The 15,216-nt window shown below is 48.2% G+C and overlaps 2 protein-coding genes and 1 long non-coding RNA gene across 5 annotated transcripts; 1 reads left to right on the top strand and 2 right to left on the bottom strand.

Moving 5' to 3' along the window:
- Window positions 1-6,061: 6,061 nt before the first annotated feature.
- Window positions 6,062-7,591, bottom strand: LOC127751078 (uncharacterized). Its single transcript, XR_008011961.1, has 3 exons — window positions 7,526-7,591; window positions 6,344-6,653; window positions 6,062-6,272 (listed from the first exon to the last, which is right to left on the bottom strand). It is a non-coding gene; the product is annotated as an uncharacterized LOC127751078 (long non-coding RNA).
- On the top strand, window positions 7,253-11,142 carry LOC113206431 (presenilin homolog). Of its 2 annotated transcripts, none has more exons than XM_026422518.1 (11): window positions 7,253-7,309; window positions 8,159-8,320; window positions 8,400-8,593; window positions 8,685-8,826; window positions 8,905-8,972; window positions 9,059-9,279; window positions 9,363-9,461; window positions 9,555-9,635; window positions 9,726-9,956; window positions 10,037-10,149; window positions 10,234-11,142. In XM_026422518.1, exons 1-11 carry the CDS (start codon window positions 7,268-7,270, stop codon window positions 10,387-10,389), a joined length of 1,509 nt encoding a protein of 502 aa, XP_026278303.1. In that variant the 5' UTR covers window positions 7,253-7,267; the 3' UTR covers window positions 10,390-11,142. The 2 variants fall into 2 exon arrangements, with proteins under 2 accessions (XP_026278303.1, XP_026278304.1); XM_026422519.2 differs by lacking the exon at window positions 7,253-7,309 and adding an exon at window positions 7,608-7,764.
- LOC113206435 (tetraspanin-5) lies at window positions 10,666-15,183 on the bottom strand. 2 transcript variants are annotated; one of them, XM_026422524.2, is made up of 9 exons: window positions 14,913-15,183; window positions 14,659-14,779; window positions 14,426-14,499; window positions 14,257-14,331; window positions 14,058-14,156; window positions 13,847-13,975; window positions 13,726-13,776; window positions 13,010-13,150; window positions 10,666-11,973 (listed from the first exon to the last, which is right to left on the bottom strand). In XM_026422524.2, exons 1-9 carry the CDS (start codon window positions 15,039-15,041, stop codon window positions 11,905-11,907), a joined length of 888 nt encoding a protein of 295 aa, XP_026278309.1. In that variant the 5' UTR covers window positions 15,042-15,183; the 3' UTR covers window positions 10,666-11,904. The 2 variants fall into 2 exon arrangements, with proteins under 2 accessions (XP_026278309.1, XP_026278310.1); XM_026422525.2 differs by lacking the exon at window positions 13,010-13,150 and adding an exon at window positions 12,728-12,844.
- Window positions 15,184-15,216: the final 33 nt, after the last annotated feature.

Below are 15,216 nucleotides of genomic sequence, written 5' to 3'. Positions count from 1 at the left end.
GGAGGGAGGGGAGGAGACGCACCGTGGCAAGGGAGCGGAGCCGAGCGGGCAGCCGCGAGGAGGGGAGGGCAGCGAGAGCAAGGATTTTTAATTGTGATCGAATTCCCCGAAGAATCCCTGACATCGCCCCCGAAGAATCCCTGACATCGCCGATCGAGCGCCTTAATAAAATTGCGATTAGTCCCGGCCCACCTGCACGGGACACGGAGCAGGGGTTGCCGCTCCTCAATCAAGTGGGAGAGAGCACGGCCACAGATCAAAGCAGCCAAGTCTGGTGACTGCAAAAAATTGTAGCGTGCCGATTTGCCTCAAAACCTGAGACTCACGTCCATAATATTTTTAGGAAAATAAAAATACAAGTTTTCACAGTTTCCGTGAAAAACAACGGCACGGCTCTCGTCCTTTTGCCGTGTACACCGTTAAGTACGCATTGAGGCGCCTCCAGGCGCCGGCCGGCCACACATTTAGTGCGACTTACAGCCCGAGCTTACAGCCGCTACTACAGAATTTACAGCTTGTTACGTCGCGCCTTTTCACGGCCCGATCCCCAATCCGCGGCCGGCGCCACGCTCCGCCACGCCGCGCCCCGGGCAGATGACCAGGAGTAGCGGCAGCGGGGGTTGTGGCGTGGCGGGGCGGAGAAGGGGCGCCGGCCGATGCCCGGGGGCGTCTTGTCTTGTGCTTTGAGGCGCCGCCACCACCGACACACGCCGTGTGTGTGTGTGTGTGTGTGTGAAGGGGAGGCATGGGTTTGGTTCATTAGAAGGTGGTGCGGGTGAAAGGGGGGCGGCGGACGGCGGCGGACGGTGGCGGCCTTATACTGCCGCAATGAAGTCCACGACGACGACGACTTCCTGGCGTCCACGTTCCACGCGTCCGCCGGTCCGCATTTCAAACTGCGACAGAGGAGATAGGAGAGGGAGGAGGGGGACCAGGAGGAGGAAGAAGAGAAGGACGCGGATGCGACACTCTGGGTGCGCGTAAAGCGTAGGGCCGTAAGGTGTCGCGCCAGCCATCATAAGAAGCGCCCCGCCACGCCCCGCCACGCCCCGCCACGCCCCGCCACGCCCCGCCACTAAACAGAGGTCCAAAGCGTTTTGCCTTTTCATGGGCCAACTTGGTCAGGCAGCCGCGCCGCGGGTCAAAAGTGTTTGCGTCGTCATTGCCGGAAATTAATGTCGCTAAGGAAATATTCTCTCTCGCCGTCGTCGTCGCTCTGCCTCCCGGGCAGCCCTCTCTCTCTCCTTCCCTCTCTCCCACTCTCTCCTTCCCCCGAGGCCAACTCGACGGCGGTGCTCCCCTTGCGGCCCCTTCATCAGGGTCCATCACGAATTCATGCGTGCTGACATGAGTCACATGGAGCTCGGCCGCCGCCGCCGGAGCCCCCGCACTAATTCTCTCCCCCTCCCCCGGCCCCAGACCCATCCCGCCGCGTTTTGTGGTTGATCATTCCTCGCCTTTACAGCCCTGCCGACGCCCTGCTCTGCCCGGCTCTGCCCTGCACCCCTCCCCGGCCTGCCTGTGCGCGGCGTGCGCTGTGCTGCTGACTGCGCTCCCGCTAGTTTGTCCAGCCATGGTGAAGTTATGACTCGTGCCGCAAGCGCCCGCGCCCGGGAGGGGCGCCCCGTCACATGGCCCGGCTATCAGCGGCTCGGCGGCGCTGCTCCACCGAAACGCGCCGATGTCGCGGATAGACGACGAGAAGCGAGAGGAGCGAGAGGGGCACCAATTTCCTGCGGGCGTTTCACTCTCCGCCAACATCAGTGTCGCATAGTATGGCGAGAAGGTCTACGAAGTTTCCCAGCCGGCTGCGACACGCAGAAAGGTTCATTTAATCTTGAAACCCTGTCGCCATAGCCGGCCCGTAGACAAGTGTGAAGTCTGCCACGAGCAGACCAAAATAACTTTTAAATGCAATGAAGAATAGCACTGCCAGGCCCCGTCTTACTTTTTATGAGAAAATGCGTAAGATTCTATTATTCTATTCTGATTTGTTATCAAAAGTAAACCAACGCCCACCCGCGCCCACGCCCACACGTTATCAAAGAAAACGCCAAACCTGCAACAAGACATGTGCTAGATGCTATATTATAGTTTTCTCAGGAGGGAGGGAGGGGGGCAGCTCGTAGGCGGTGATCGGGGAGTCCATGGCCTTCATGGCTGCATGTCCGTCCGCAGGGCCGGCTCGCAGGACTGCTGGAGCAACAGGCGCCGTCGCCGCCGCTGGCCGCCGCTGTCCCTGCCGCCGATATCCAACGGCCATTCCATTTCATTGCTAATAGAGAAAAGAACGTTCCGCGAACTAGCAGCCCGTGGCCGGGGGGGACCGGCCGGGTCCAACGGCCAGACCAGACACTAAACAGCCAATAGAGCCATTCCTTTTCCTTTCGTCTTTCCATTCAGGGCGGCCAAAGCCCTGGCTGGCGCAGACCCCCCTCCCCCTCCCACCCTGGAGCCAGGAGAGAGGATCACCCAGCGACCCGCAGAGAGTGACTCTGGGTCCTTTAATGTTGGCAACTCGAGGGGGCGCAGGTCGCGTGCCCGGCAAACATGCAGAATAAATACATAGAGGTTTTGTGTCGGGTGCCCCCTCCCTCCCCCCCCCCATCCCTCTTCCAGCTTCACCTTTTTCTGCCAGACTATATGCCATCGTGCTATATCACATCGTGATTTCTAATTCCAGCTAGGAAAAAACACGACTCTGCAAAACAGCAGATTCTGACTCTCTGTGGGTTATCTCGCGGTGCGTATCTGGCGGAGAGGCCGGGCCTCGCCCCGCCCCGCGGCGCCACGCCGCACCGTCGCACCCCGCGATGATTTCCGTCGATACGTCGCGGCACGCTCTCCCCGCGTCCGCTTGGTCGGCTTTAAGAGGGAGTTTGTCTCTCTTTACGAGTCGGGGTCCGTGCCTGGAGGAAGGGCGCCGGAGGGGGTGTGGGTGGAGGGGCAAAAGGAGGGGGTTGTTGGGGGTGGGGGAAGCGAAGGCACCCTTTTGCTCGTCCACGTCCGCAGCTTGCATTTGTCGCATATCGTTTATGTGGCGATGCTTGACGGATATGGGACGCCCCTCCCTCTGCCGCTGCCGGCGCCGCGGACGACGACGGCGTGACTGCGGACGGCCTTTTCTTCATATCGCATCGCGGCGTGGTGGGCCGCCCAACGCGTTACGTCCCAGTTTTACGTGTCGCCCGACGCGCTCATAAACATGGGGAGAATGGGAGAATGGCAGCAGTATCGCGGACACACAGCCCCGCTGCCGCGCCCCCCGCCGCATACATCCATGCTAATACCGGTCTGCTTCTGGGCCACTGGAGTCAGTCGTCGTCGGGTCGCGCCGCGTCACCCCGAGCCCCGCCGTTGCCATGGAGTGGTATGGAGTGAGCAGCCCCCCGGCAGCCCCGCGCGCGCCGTTTCCAGTCCAGCGACTGCAGGAGCCAGGTCCTACCGCTCGCTGGGTCGTTGGGTGCTTCGGGGGGCAGTCATTGCCCTCCTGCAGGACGCACCGCGCAATTGCGCATTCCCCGCCCAACGAGCGCGGTACTCATTCCGTTTTCGTTACCGCCGCGCGAAGCGAGGGCGGGCGCCTCCAGTACTTCACTCAAAAAAATCAGTGTAACACCCTCCAAAAAAATCAGACAAATGGAGGAAAAGTCAGAAAAAAATCAGATAAAAATCAAGGAAAAATCAGAAAAAATCGAGGGGGAAACGACTAAAGGTAATCCGGCTGACAGCCGTTAGGTAATCCGGCAGGTGTAATCCAAGGAAATTTCAAAAAATACGGGGTTAATCCGGGGAAGTTTTAGTGTAGTCCGGGGTAATCCTAGAGAAAAATCAACGTAATCCGGAGGAAACTCCAGAGGTATCCGGGTTATCCATAAGACAGAGAGTGTAACAGTCGTTTCCCCCTCGAAAAAAAACGGAGAAAATCAGAAAAAATATCAGGGAAAATTAGGAAAAATCAAAGAAAACTCTGAAAAAATGAAGCAATGAGAACAGGAAAATTGGTGTACGCTTGCGAATTGAAGGTGAAAGACCCCTCGGGCGCCTCTCCAGCAGCAGCGCCCCAAAGGTTCAGCGGCCGCGCGGAATATGAACCTCTGTCTCTCCTTTCTTTCATAACGCGCGCAGCCCGATTCTTTCGCTAATTAAGACCCTCTCGCCCCGCCTCCCCTCCGCCGCTGCTCCCGGCCGAGAGTGAAGACGTGACGTGACTTGATTCGGACCATTTTACCTAGCGGGGCCGGGCCGGGTGGTGGTAGGGGTTGCTGCTGGACCGAGGCCCACATGATGTCCTGGACGCGTGTCGCCTGTGTCGCCATTGTCCCCCATTGGGGCGGACCAGGCCAGGCCGGGCCGGGCCGGGGCGGGCATTCCCACGTTATAGGGAGCGCACGGCCCAGCGGGTCCGGCAGTCGGCGGCGGGGCGGGGAGGGGCCCTTTTGAATGGATTATGAACGCGTTCTGGCCAGTCCATGAGGCGTGGGGCTGCGGGGGACTGGGCTGGGCCCGCTGCTGGCTGCTCTGGCCATTCTTATCTGACCCACCCCGGGCCGCCGCCGTCGTCCTTCAGGCGTAGCGTGGCGTGGCGGGGCGGGGTGCGCGGGGCGGACCCGCTGCTCCCCCCAAGGCAGGCGGCGGGAGGGGTGGGTGAGTTAGCGCATCACGACAAGACAAGACGGGAATAACAAAATTGTTGGGATAAAAAGGAAAAGGAGAGAAGAGGACACCTCGCTTCGCCGCGCGCGTCTTCGGGCAGAGATTGAACAGCGCGCGGGGGGAAGGCATGGGGGGGAGGGGGGAGGCCGTGAGGCGTGACCATAATGCGAGAAGCAATGTCTGGCCGGGGCCGAGGCCGGGGCGCGGGGCTCCCTCAGGCCCCGGGGCTACTCACCTCAGGCCGGAGGGAAGGCCAAGAAGGGAGAAGGGGCTGGACGCGGTCCACCCTCGCCCGCCCCGCTGCTGCCCGAGGAATTCCATTCACGGGGCAGTCCGACAAGAGTTAAGCCGCTGCCGCCGCCGCTGCAGGACACCCTGTATACTCCACTCGGGACCACTCGCCCAGCCTCGGGACCATTAGACGGGGGGTGGATGACAAAGTGTCCACTGGCGTAGTGCGCGGGGATTTGGGCAGGAAAGGCAGGGCGCTCTCTGATTGAAATAAGATTTCCAGTTGGTGCTAACTCTGTGCTAACGGAACGCGCGGTTTTAAGAGGCGAGCCCAGATGTGATTGAATGGCACAATGACCGGCTCGGGGCGAAAGCTTCTGCTCTTGCAACAGCCACCCACCCCGGCGCGCTCGCTAACTCCCATAGCCAGCACCAAACGCTCGCGGGGGGAAAAAAAGAAAGAAAGAGGGTGGTAATAACAGGCCTGGGATTTGTAAAGCGTTCATGTTATGGGCTTTCTAAGGCGGGGCGCCGCGGGGCCGTGGACCCCACCGGCGGGTGAGACCTCCTAATCTCTGCTTAAATCAACCGCCCTTTCGGAAAGGGCCGTTAACGCGTTAAACACCTAACCTCACCAGATATGATGGCGCCTATAAAGAGCGAGCGAGCGACTTTAGCGCCGGCCTTATTACCCCTGCTGCTTCGTGCACGGCAAAACAACACAACACATCAACAACAGCAGTCCCCAAAAATTTGCAAAATTTCCTTCACACTAAACCCGAAGTTTAGTTAAGAGTGACTGCTTCACTTTCCTCTTGAAGGTGCTACCCACGCCCCACGGCTATCACACCCCATCGCCACCCCAACCTCGACGCCGCAGGTGCGCGTTTCCGGACGCAACCCTCCGGCAAAAGTGTGGCACGACGCGTGTCTAATCCCTATCCTCGGCGTCCTTTTAACGAGTGCAGCTTTCCGCCCCAATCTTCATCAGCTCCTAACTCCGCGCTAAACCCGGACTTTTTTTTCGTCCTCCCTCCCCCTTCTCCCCATCCACGCGGGCGGGTTGGACGTGGCTGGCTTCCCGGGGGTCACAGCAGCTCTCCTCGCGCTCTCCGGAGGGGATGTTGGGTAAGTCCTGCACGCCTCCACCTGGCTCCACTCCACTCACCTTCCGGCTCTTCCTCAGGGTCAAGCACTGCTCGATGGTCGTCGCGGGGTCCTCTGGGGGTGAGGTGAGATGGGACCACAGCCTGGGCTGACCTTGCGTCTCCGGATGACGCCCGACCCGCTCGTGATGTTGAGGCAGGAAGCTGAGCGCCAGCAGCGCCAGCCAGGGTCATCGGGGATGAAACGCAACGACGCGGGGCGCGTGACGCTGGAATCACCTGCAAAAAAGGCAGCAGCGAAAGAGTCGTGTGACAGTTGCACTGGATGAGGCTCTGGATGCGGAACTCACCCCTGTCCTCTGCGACTGCAGGCGTGGGCGGCGTCGTCGGGGGTGGTTGGGTTTGGCGGGGAAGACAGCCTTTGCTGAAAGCCCCGCGCGCGCCATACAGAAAGTAACAATCCCCACACTCCAAACCGTCGGTGACAGTCCTGCTCTTCAGCCGGCAGCTCCATTTCCGGGGACACACCGCCGCCGCGGCTGGTGCCGCCCGTGATGCCGCGCCGTCTCGTTAGGGAGAAGCTGCATTCAGCGCCGCAGCCAGCCGATGTCGCCTAATGACTTCCACCTCCGCGAGGACGACGACGGAGGAGACGAGGACCTGATCGCGGAGCGTGTCGGGCACAAAGCTCAGCCAATTAGACGGAGTCGAGGAATCGCGTGGCCTCCCCTCCTTATTTTGTCTCCGTTTTTTCCCTCTTTTTCTGCGCTCGCGGGGCCCGCGGGCTTTTCTCCCGCACTGCGCGCGTGCTGGCGGAGCTGGCCCGGGGAGCGTGTATCTCGTCTCACTCTGTGCGACATTCGAGAAGCCCTGTCACAGTCATCACAGCGACTAAACAGCGGACAGGAAGACGAGCGGGCGGGCGGACGGACGGGGCAGGAGCGGAGCACATCAACATCCTTGCCGCCACCAAGGCAGCCAGAATATGAGACACCCCCCTTCCCCTCCCCTACCTTTCAACCCCCAGAGGTTTCGGGCAAATATCCCGTCCAGCGTGACGTCGTGACTACCCGGTCACACAAAGGACTTCTGGCATGGCCCTGCCTGAGGCACAGTTTAGCCACCGAGCCGTTACATCCTTGGGACGCGCATATAGCCTCCCTGAGAAAGCCGCTGAACCGGGCCCCGGGCAAGAGGAAAACGTGGGGGGGGGGCAGAAATCCAGCGTAGCTAGCCACCCGATGTGGTGTGGCCGGGCGGGGCGCCCTGAAGATATGGCTGTAAGGGTTTCTCTTCCCAAACTCTGCTTCACATCAGTAAGTTAGATATGTACCATGCAAGGTGGCCGTTTCGATCCGTTGTTGGGGCGAATCAAATGGGGTAGGTACATATACACCACTCGACACCATCACTCGTCCGGCGTCCGGGAGTTTGCCACTCGAACCTCTCGGCGTTCTTAGAGTCCCACTGCACTCTTTCGTGAGTAAGACTAGCAACACAACAAGCTAGGGCAACGTCCAACTTGGTTTTACCTCACTACCGCCCGGTCCCAACACCATTTCCCGGATGTCCGATTCATCCGCACCGCATCCGATCCACCTGCGACTGCCAATAGAAAGCCTTAAGGTGCAGCCGGCAGCCGGCAGTATTCGCAGGTTGACAGACAGCAGCGGGGTTGTGTAAATAACAATTAGGCTTTCTGTACATCTCAACAACAAAACAACAACACGTCTAGAAACATTGTAATGGTCTTATATTTCTAGTTATACAGGTAATTTCTTTGCGTTGCCAGGAGTATAATTTTACAGTCATAGTGTTGGAAGATATCTCTAGAGAATTTTTCTTCAATACCTAACCTTACATTTTCGTTTCTGTCACTTTGTCATCTTTGGCTTTGTTATTTGTTGCAGTTTTTGATGTAGTTGGAAAGTTTTGAACTACACGATATTTTCATATTTAAATTTATAACACTAAGGTTCTCCCCTTTTTTTCATTTTTTTTTTTTTAGATATATTCTTAAAATACTAATTGCCTTATGAAATTCTGCTAATGTACCCTTACCACTTGTGAATTGCACACCAATTGGTGTTTTCGGTTTCTTACCTATTTTGATTGACTCACTTTGCTACTTGTTTCAATTTGACCTATTTCATTCATTATTTCAGCGGATGTCGGGATTACTTGATGAAGCAGCTGGACTCATGGACGGGCATATTGATGAAGCAAGGGTGAGGGGGGATGATTTTGATGAAGTAAGAGATCGGAATCCAGAGCGCAGACATAAAGAGAGAAGGAGCAGACCTAGACCGGAACAAGCAGAGAACATTGTGAGGATAAGCGTTCCTTATTTGTCTGTTATGATATTATATTTTTGTAACTTTATGATAATTTTTATGTCTTTATTAGAATGATGGCGATGTTAATAGTGCTCCTGGACGTGCGGGAGATCAATCTGCTGAGTGGTTAAATGATCAGGAAGAACTTAGATATGGAGCCCAACATGTAATAAAACTTTTTGTACCAGTATCATTATGTATGCTAGTGGTTGTATCAACCATCAGCTCAATTGGATTTTATTCAAAAAAGGATGGCATTTATCTGTAAGTCTGCCTTTTACTTCTTAATTACTCTTATTTTCTGACAAGTGATGCTCTTATTACTATAGTGTAACTTATACTTCTGTTGTATCAGGGTCTATACACCATTTCATGAAACAAGTCCCTTGGCAAGCACCAAAGTTTGGAATGCTCTAGCAAATGCAGGAATTCTCATGGTGGTCATAATCATTATGACAATTGGATTAATTCTTCTTTACAAATATCGCTGCTACATGGTAATTTTAAACAATTAAATTTACAACCTTTTAGTTCACTGCCCGTATACCATTTAGTAAAATTGTTACCTCTTGCAGGTCATCCATGGCTGGCTCATACTTTCATCTTTCATCCTCCTGTTCATCTTCTCTTATTTATACCTTGAGTATGTAAAATGAACTTATAGTTTGGTATATTCAAGTCTTAAAAATTTGTTTGGTCTGAAAACTATTTTACTGTTTCTTTTTACAGAGAATGCTTACGTGCCTACAACATAGCTCTTGATCATATAACTGCAGTTCTGCTGTTGTGGAATTTTGGTGTTATGGGGATGATTTGTATTCATTGGGTTGGACCTTTACGACTTCAGCAGGCTTATCTCATCTTTGTTGCTGCCTTAATGGCTTTGGTCTTTATCAAATATTTGCCTGAATGGACAACATGGGTTGTTTTAGGTGTTATTTCAATTTGGGGTAAGTTTCCAAAATATTTTGCATTGTAACCTCTCACTGTGGATGCGTGTTTTCATGTTCATGTTTTCTGATATCTCTATTAGATCTTGTGGCTGTTTTAACACCTAATGGTCCACTGCGCATATTAGTTGAGACTGCTCAAGAAAGGAATGAAAACATTTTCCCTGCCCTTATATATTCTTGTAAGTTATTACAGCGCCCGCATACATTCTCATGTTTGTATCAAATTTCTATGTATCTATACATATAACTCATTTATGTTCTTTTCGTTACAGCTACAGTGGTATACTCAATTGTTGGTACTGCAAATAATGAAACTACTGGTTCGTCTTCTGGTGTTCAGATGGATTCTCCTGGTAACAAAATTAATATCCTGTAATTTGCACTTATTTCGTTTTAAGTTGGGATTAATCCACATTTTACTCACATTTTTTGACGGGGTCTAGGAGATACTGAAAGTGGATTTGTACCCTCTTGGAGAGAAGAAGCAAGTGAGCGAGAAGCTGCAAGGCGAAGGGCCATGGATGAAGAAGAAGTGCAGATTCGACCTCGCAATTCCAGCCAAAATGATGTTGCCAATGAACTTGGTCTTGGAGATGGCGAACATCTAGGTGATGACCAACAGAGGAGACAGCCTGCTGGACGTAGTCCATTCCGTATCCGGGAGGATGAGGAGCGTAAGTGAAGTTTTCATTTAGATTCCTTTAGTTGCTAGTGAATGTCAAGCCATTAAAAATCCTACTTTTGAAATTTTCAGGAGGTGTGAAACTAGGTCTTGGAGATTTCATATTCTACAGTGTATTGGTGGGGAAAGCGTCATCATATGGTGATTGGAACACTACATTTGCGTGCTTTGTGGCTATACTCATCGTAAGTATTCATTGTGGACCACTGGTAATTGTTTAATGGAATTTAAACAATTTCTTTTAATGACAGTGCTTTTTTATATTTTAGGGACTGTGCCTGACTCTTCTTTTGCTAGCTGTACTGAAAAAAGCTCTTCCGGCACTGCCCATTTCCATTACATTTGGACTTATATTTTATTTTGCTTCAACTCTGCTGGTTGCCCCATTTTCTGACAGCCTTGCTTCTCATCAAGTATTTATTTAGCATTAAGATTATATGTTTCAAGCCAGTGTGATGTAAATAGCTGTACCAAGTTGTGTTGTGGTAAAAATATTTAGTAATCAATTAATTTTCATTATACTCTAACAAAGATTCCATGTTCCATTATTTTATTTAATGTACTAAGAGAGGTAATATTGAAGTATATTTAATAATGCTGTAAGCGAGCATCATCAAACCAATGTTCCATGTCTTGAGTGTTACTTTGAGAATTCATCCATATGTTATATTAGTAAGGAGGTGCAACAGACTGACAACGAGTTATTCTGCAATTAATATAATATTTTTTTCCATATTGTTAATTACAACAAAATAATATTAGTTATTTAACAATAGGCATGGTTTAAATAAATCTCATCACAGGTGTACAAATAAAAAGAGAAATCAAACTTTTAAATCAATAAGGGCTACTATATAAAATCATCTCTGGTCAGGGTATTCCCTTAAACAAAAAAAACAGTAAAAAAGCATTTCTGAGAAAATAGGAGAGCTGGAGAGGCAGGTTTGTGGGACACCTGCAGTGCAAACTCTTAAAACTTACATAAATCTAAAAGTCTCCTTAATGCTAAAATTGAGTCAGCTAATTCACGAATAGTGAATTCTACAGTAGCTGTTTCACTACCGTAACAGTAAAGACAATACATTAAATAAAACTCTTTTTATACTGATATTGAAATTAATGTACGTACCTCTATGATTAATACTTGTGCTTAATAAAATTATTTCCCCTGCCCATTAGCAAGTTCTTTTTCACAAATGCTTCATATTATCACAGCGGTTTAGTAAAGGATAAGTTCCAAGCCAGTGCTCACGCACTTAGAATGTATCTTACATCTCATCAATCAATAAGTATTTCTTTCATTGAACACTAAAAGAATCTAAAGCCAAACAATGCCTTCATGGATGAAGAATGTCCTGTAATACTGTACACACATTTTATCAAACTGGCATCTAATTCATACTCTGTAATAAACATAAAACAAAGCAACTAATTTTTTTATATACAATTTTGTTGTACTCTCACAAGACATTTTTACCTGTGCAGTTAAAAACAGGTATGGAATGCTAACAAAATTCACAATTTAGGAAATCAATAAAAAAAGAATGAGTTGCTTCGTTACTACATTAGTAAGGAGAAAAAAATAGTCTATAAACCAAGCAACTACTACTTGAAATGTGAGATTTTCTCATTTTACAACACACAGGGAAGACAATAAACAACTTCAATAGTTAATATGTTATCACAAACCAAAGTCAAATTCAATGCTATAAAATAGAGAGGCTATACCTCAACAAAATGCCGCTTGATTAAACTTTTAAGTACAGGCAAAATTATACCAAATTACAGTAGCACCAATGTTTGTGAGGTGTTTTGCACCAGTCCTAAGCCCTACTTCAGTAGGAGGTTGAGGATTACTGAGTGCTCTGACCTGAGTCATATCACACATGGAAAACAATTGTCGGCCCCATCTGCTATACTGCAGTGGAGGCCTGCAATTGTCAATGCCATTTTGCTTTTTGAGCCCATATGTCACTACGGAGATGTTGAGCAAAGCAAATTCCCAAGACCTGGAAAAAGCAAGGTAACTGGTTAAACACAAATTCTTTCCTCTTCACTATTAATGCTAAGAAAGTCAGTTGGTAATACTTGATTGATAAGCAACAAAACATTCCAAGAGCAGATTATTTTTATTTTTTTAACTCAAGGACTAGTTTTAGCTAATCACAAGGTTCAAAATAAATTCATTAGGATTTCATTGAAACCCAAAGAAAAACAATAACAATACTCCCTCAACTGATTCCTCCCACCTGCTGATTGGCCTTTGATTGCATCATACGGCGATGGCCAATCAGCGCTTGATAGAGACCAGTTTAGAGTGTATTGTTGTACTTCTTTAGATTCCAGAAATACCCTACTAACTTCAACAATAGCATAATTAATCTTGCAAAAAGTGCATTCAATAATTGAAAATGGTGCAAAAACCTTGAATACTTAAACTTGGAAAAGCAAAGGGCAAAAGGTAGGTGAGCATTTCAGATGTTGAGAGCTCACTAAGCATTCATTCAACATTAATAAGGACTCACTACTACTTGATCATCAATTCTAGGAAAAAAAGGACTACCATCGAATTGAGCAGAAAACATTAGACTACCTTCTACAAAATAAATTAACAGTATGCAAAATGCCTTATCAGCAGGAAAATGATAAACCTTCCAGAGGACTCCCGATAATTATTTCTGGTGATTGTAGTTGCAAAGACAATGACTTGAAAGGTCGCATCAAAATAAATAAAATACAGTTATTTCTTTTAATGAACATTACCTGCACAAATGCTACGACGACTGCTGCACATGCCAGGATTAAAAGATTTCTTTCCACCCACTCTTCGCCTGCTTGAATGCAACCTTTCTCGTAGATTATTTTTCCAACGTCATAGTTCTGGAGACATGCAGTAAAAACAATATCTGGACTAAAAAAATTTCTAAGAGCAAGAGCACAACTAACTACCAAAGTGAACTAGACAGAAACTACGAACACAAGAAGCAGCTATGCCATGCTTCAGCATTCAGCACAACCATGCAGCACAACATGCAATATGTGTACCTGAAATATTCCAACAGTCAATCCTGAAATCACCACCCTAAATAAATTTGCTTCCATCCATTCTTCACCTGCCCGTAAACAACCTCTCTCAAAAATTTGCCAATCAAATGTTGACTGTATATGATGTGATCCCTGGGAAAACTTAAAATTTACAATGGACTTTAAAAGCTTGAAAGAAAGACAGATAGACAGGAATAAATTTTGGAGAACATCGAAAAGACCAAATTGCACTTTTAACTAAATATTTTGACATCTAACTAATGTCTGATATTTTGTAAAATGAGACCATCCCATCACCAAGAGAAAGAACCCACCAGCAACCAAGCAAAGCTCAAAAATGGTAGAAGAACAATTCATGTATCTAGAAAAACAAAATATAACTTTTGGTGCAACCCTCTCCCATCCCATAGTGCAAGATCTGCCTGCATAGAGGGCATGCAAGCAATTCCCAATATGATTAAAAAACCCAAAAAAAACAATTAAGAACCAAACCAGTAATTGAATGTTTGCATTGTATGAAAACTGTTAAGATTACAAACAAACTATATTTAATATGGTTAAACTACATGTGATGTGCATGTGGAATACACAAATCATCCCCCAACCCAACTCCAACTCCCACAAGAGATAAATTATTAGGATACGTAATTTTATCCCCAATATTATTTTGAAGGCAAAGGTTAAATTTATTTCAAAATAAGGATTTTAATACTTACATAGCCAGGCTTCCGTACATCATAGCCACATTGCTTATTTTTAATTATTTCCTGTAATATTGGATTGAAATATTATCAGTTCAAATTTCTTAATTTATGTATCATAAGTTGCTACACCTACATTTGGTCTTCTTCGACAGCAAGAGAAAGGGACTCCACAAGCTTCCCTGCTGCCTACTTCCCGTGAGGAGCAATTGAAATAATTGTTGCGGTCCCAATCTTTGGGTCCCTCAATGCCACAGCATTGAAGCTGGAGGAGATGAAAGATACATCAATGAATGATTTAAGGGAATGTTAAAATTTCTAATTTTCTATGTCAGTTTGAAGTTTACCCAGTCTTCTTGAATCCAGTCAATGAGATTCTGTTGATCGGGATCTTCTCTGTAATGTACAATGAATGCCTGAAATCCCCCAGTTGCCTGGGCTTTGATCTGTTGTAACAAATAATAAAGGAATATTACTCAGTTTTCATCTGTAAGAGTGACTTATTCCATTTTATTTACATAAGACACAAGGTGCAAAGGTGTTTACCCAATCCTTAAAGACAAATCCTAGAGTACCAACAGTCATTTCGGCCAACAGAAGCAGGGCTAAAATGATGGCATACTGAAAAGGAAAAGGACACATTCGCAAAATAAAAATATTGTTAACTAATAGAGGAATAGCGTAGAGTATGAACCCTTCAAGTAGTTATACAAACCCCCAATAATAAACAGGTATTTTCCCTCAGAGCCCCAACACAACCTGTGAATCCAATAACGAAGGTGAGAGTACCTGTAAAAGAAATGAATGAAGGCTGAATCAATGTCATAATCACGAACTAGAGCAAGTCCAAGTTGCTCCAGTTACGCATAGAGGTAGTAAGCTCAGTTGGTATTAGTGCACATAAGATAAAAATAGATAGATGAATCGTTCTACTGCATTTATACGTACCAACAAGTATCAAAACAAATGCTGGATCCAGTGCAATATTGGTGAGACGGCTCAGATTGTTGAATGTATCCTTTTCACTCCAAGCCCAAATACCAATTACCATGATACAGAGACCCAAAATCTAGAACAAAATGCAAGAATTCACATCACATACAAGAAAAATGGACCCGAAGCAGATCAAAGGAGTTCAAAGAAAAGTTCGAAGCAACATCCGTTTCAAAGAAAACAATGACTTTGGTTAGGGGATCACTGACCCAGAACAAGACGTTGGACCCAAATATGACATATTTGAGGCAGCAACTGATTTCACTTGGTTCCCTCAGAGTGGTGTGTGGTCTTGGGTGTTTGCGCACTACACGCTCGGTGTTCTGAGCTGCGGGCATGGTTGTGATGGGGCCCGTAATCAACAATCAGCTGAAGTTCATTCTCCTTTTCAGCTCCAGCTAGGCTCCAGTGAGCTCCAGCTCCAGCTCCAGCAGCAGCTCACGTCAGTCGTTCAGTTCAGTTTGACAACAGTAAGCAGACGAAAATGACAGGTTTGACAAAGATTATATTCTG

This window comes from Frankliniella occidentalis, unplaced genomic scaffold (genome assembly GCF_000697945.3).
Source record: "Frankliniella occidentalis isolate FOCC.00 unplaced genomic scaffold, Focc_3.1 Scaffold332, whole genome shotgun sequence".
Lineage (NCBI taxonomy): Eukaryota > Metazoa > Arthropoda > Insecta > Thysanoptera > Thripidae > Frankliniella > Frankliniella occidentalis.
Note: the sequence above shows the minus strand (reverse complement) of the source record. Positions and strands in the feature narration are given on the sequence as shown.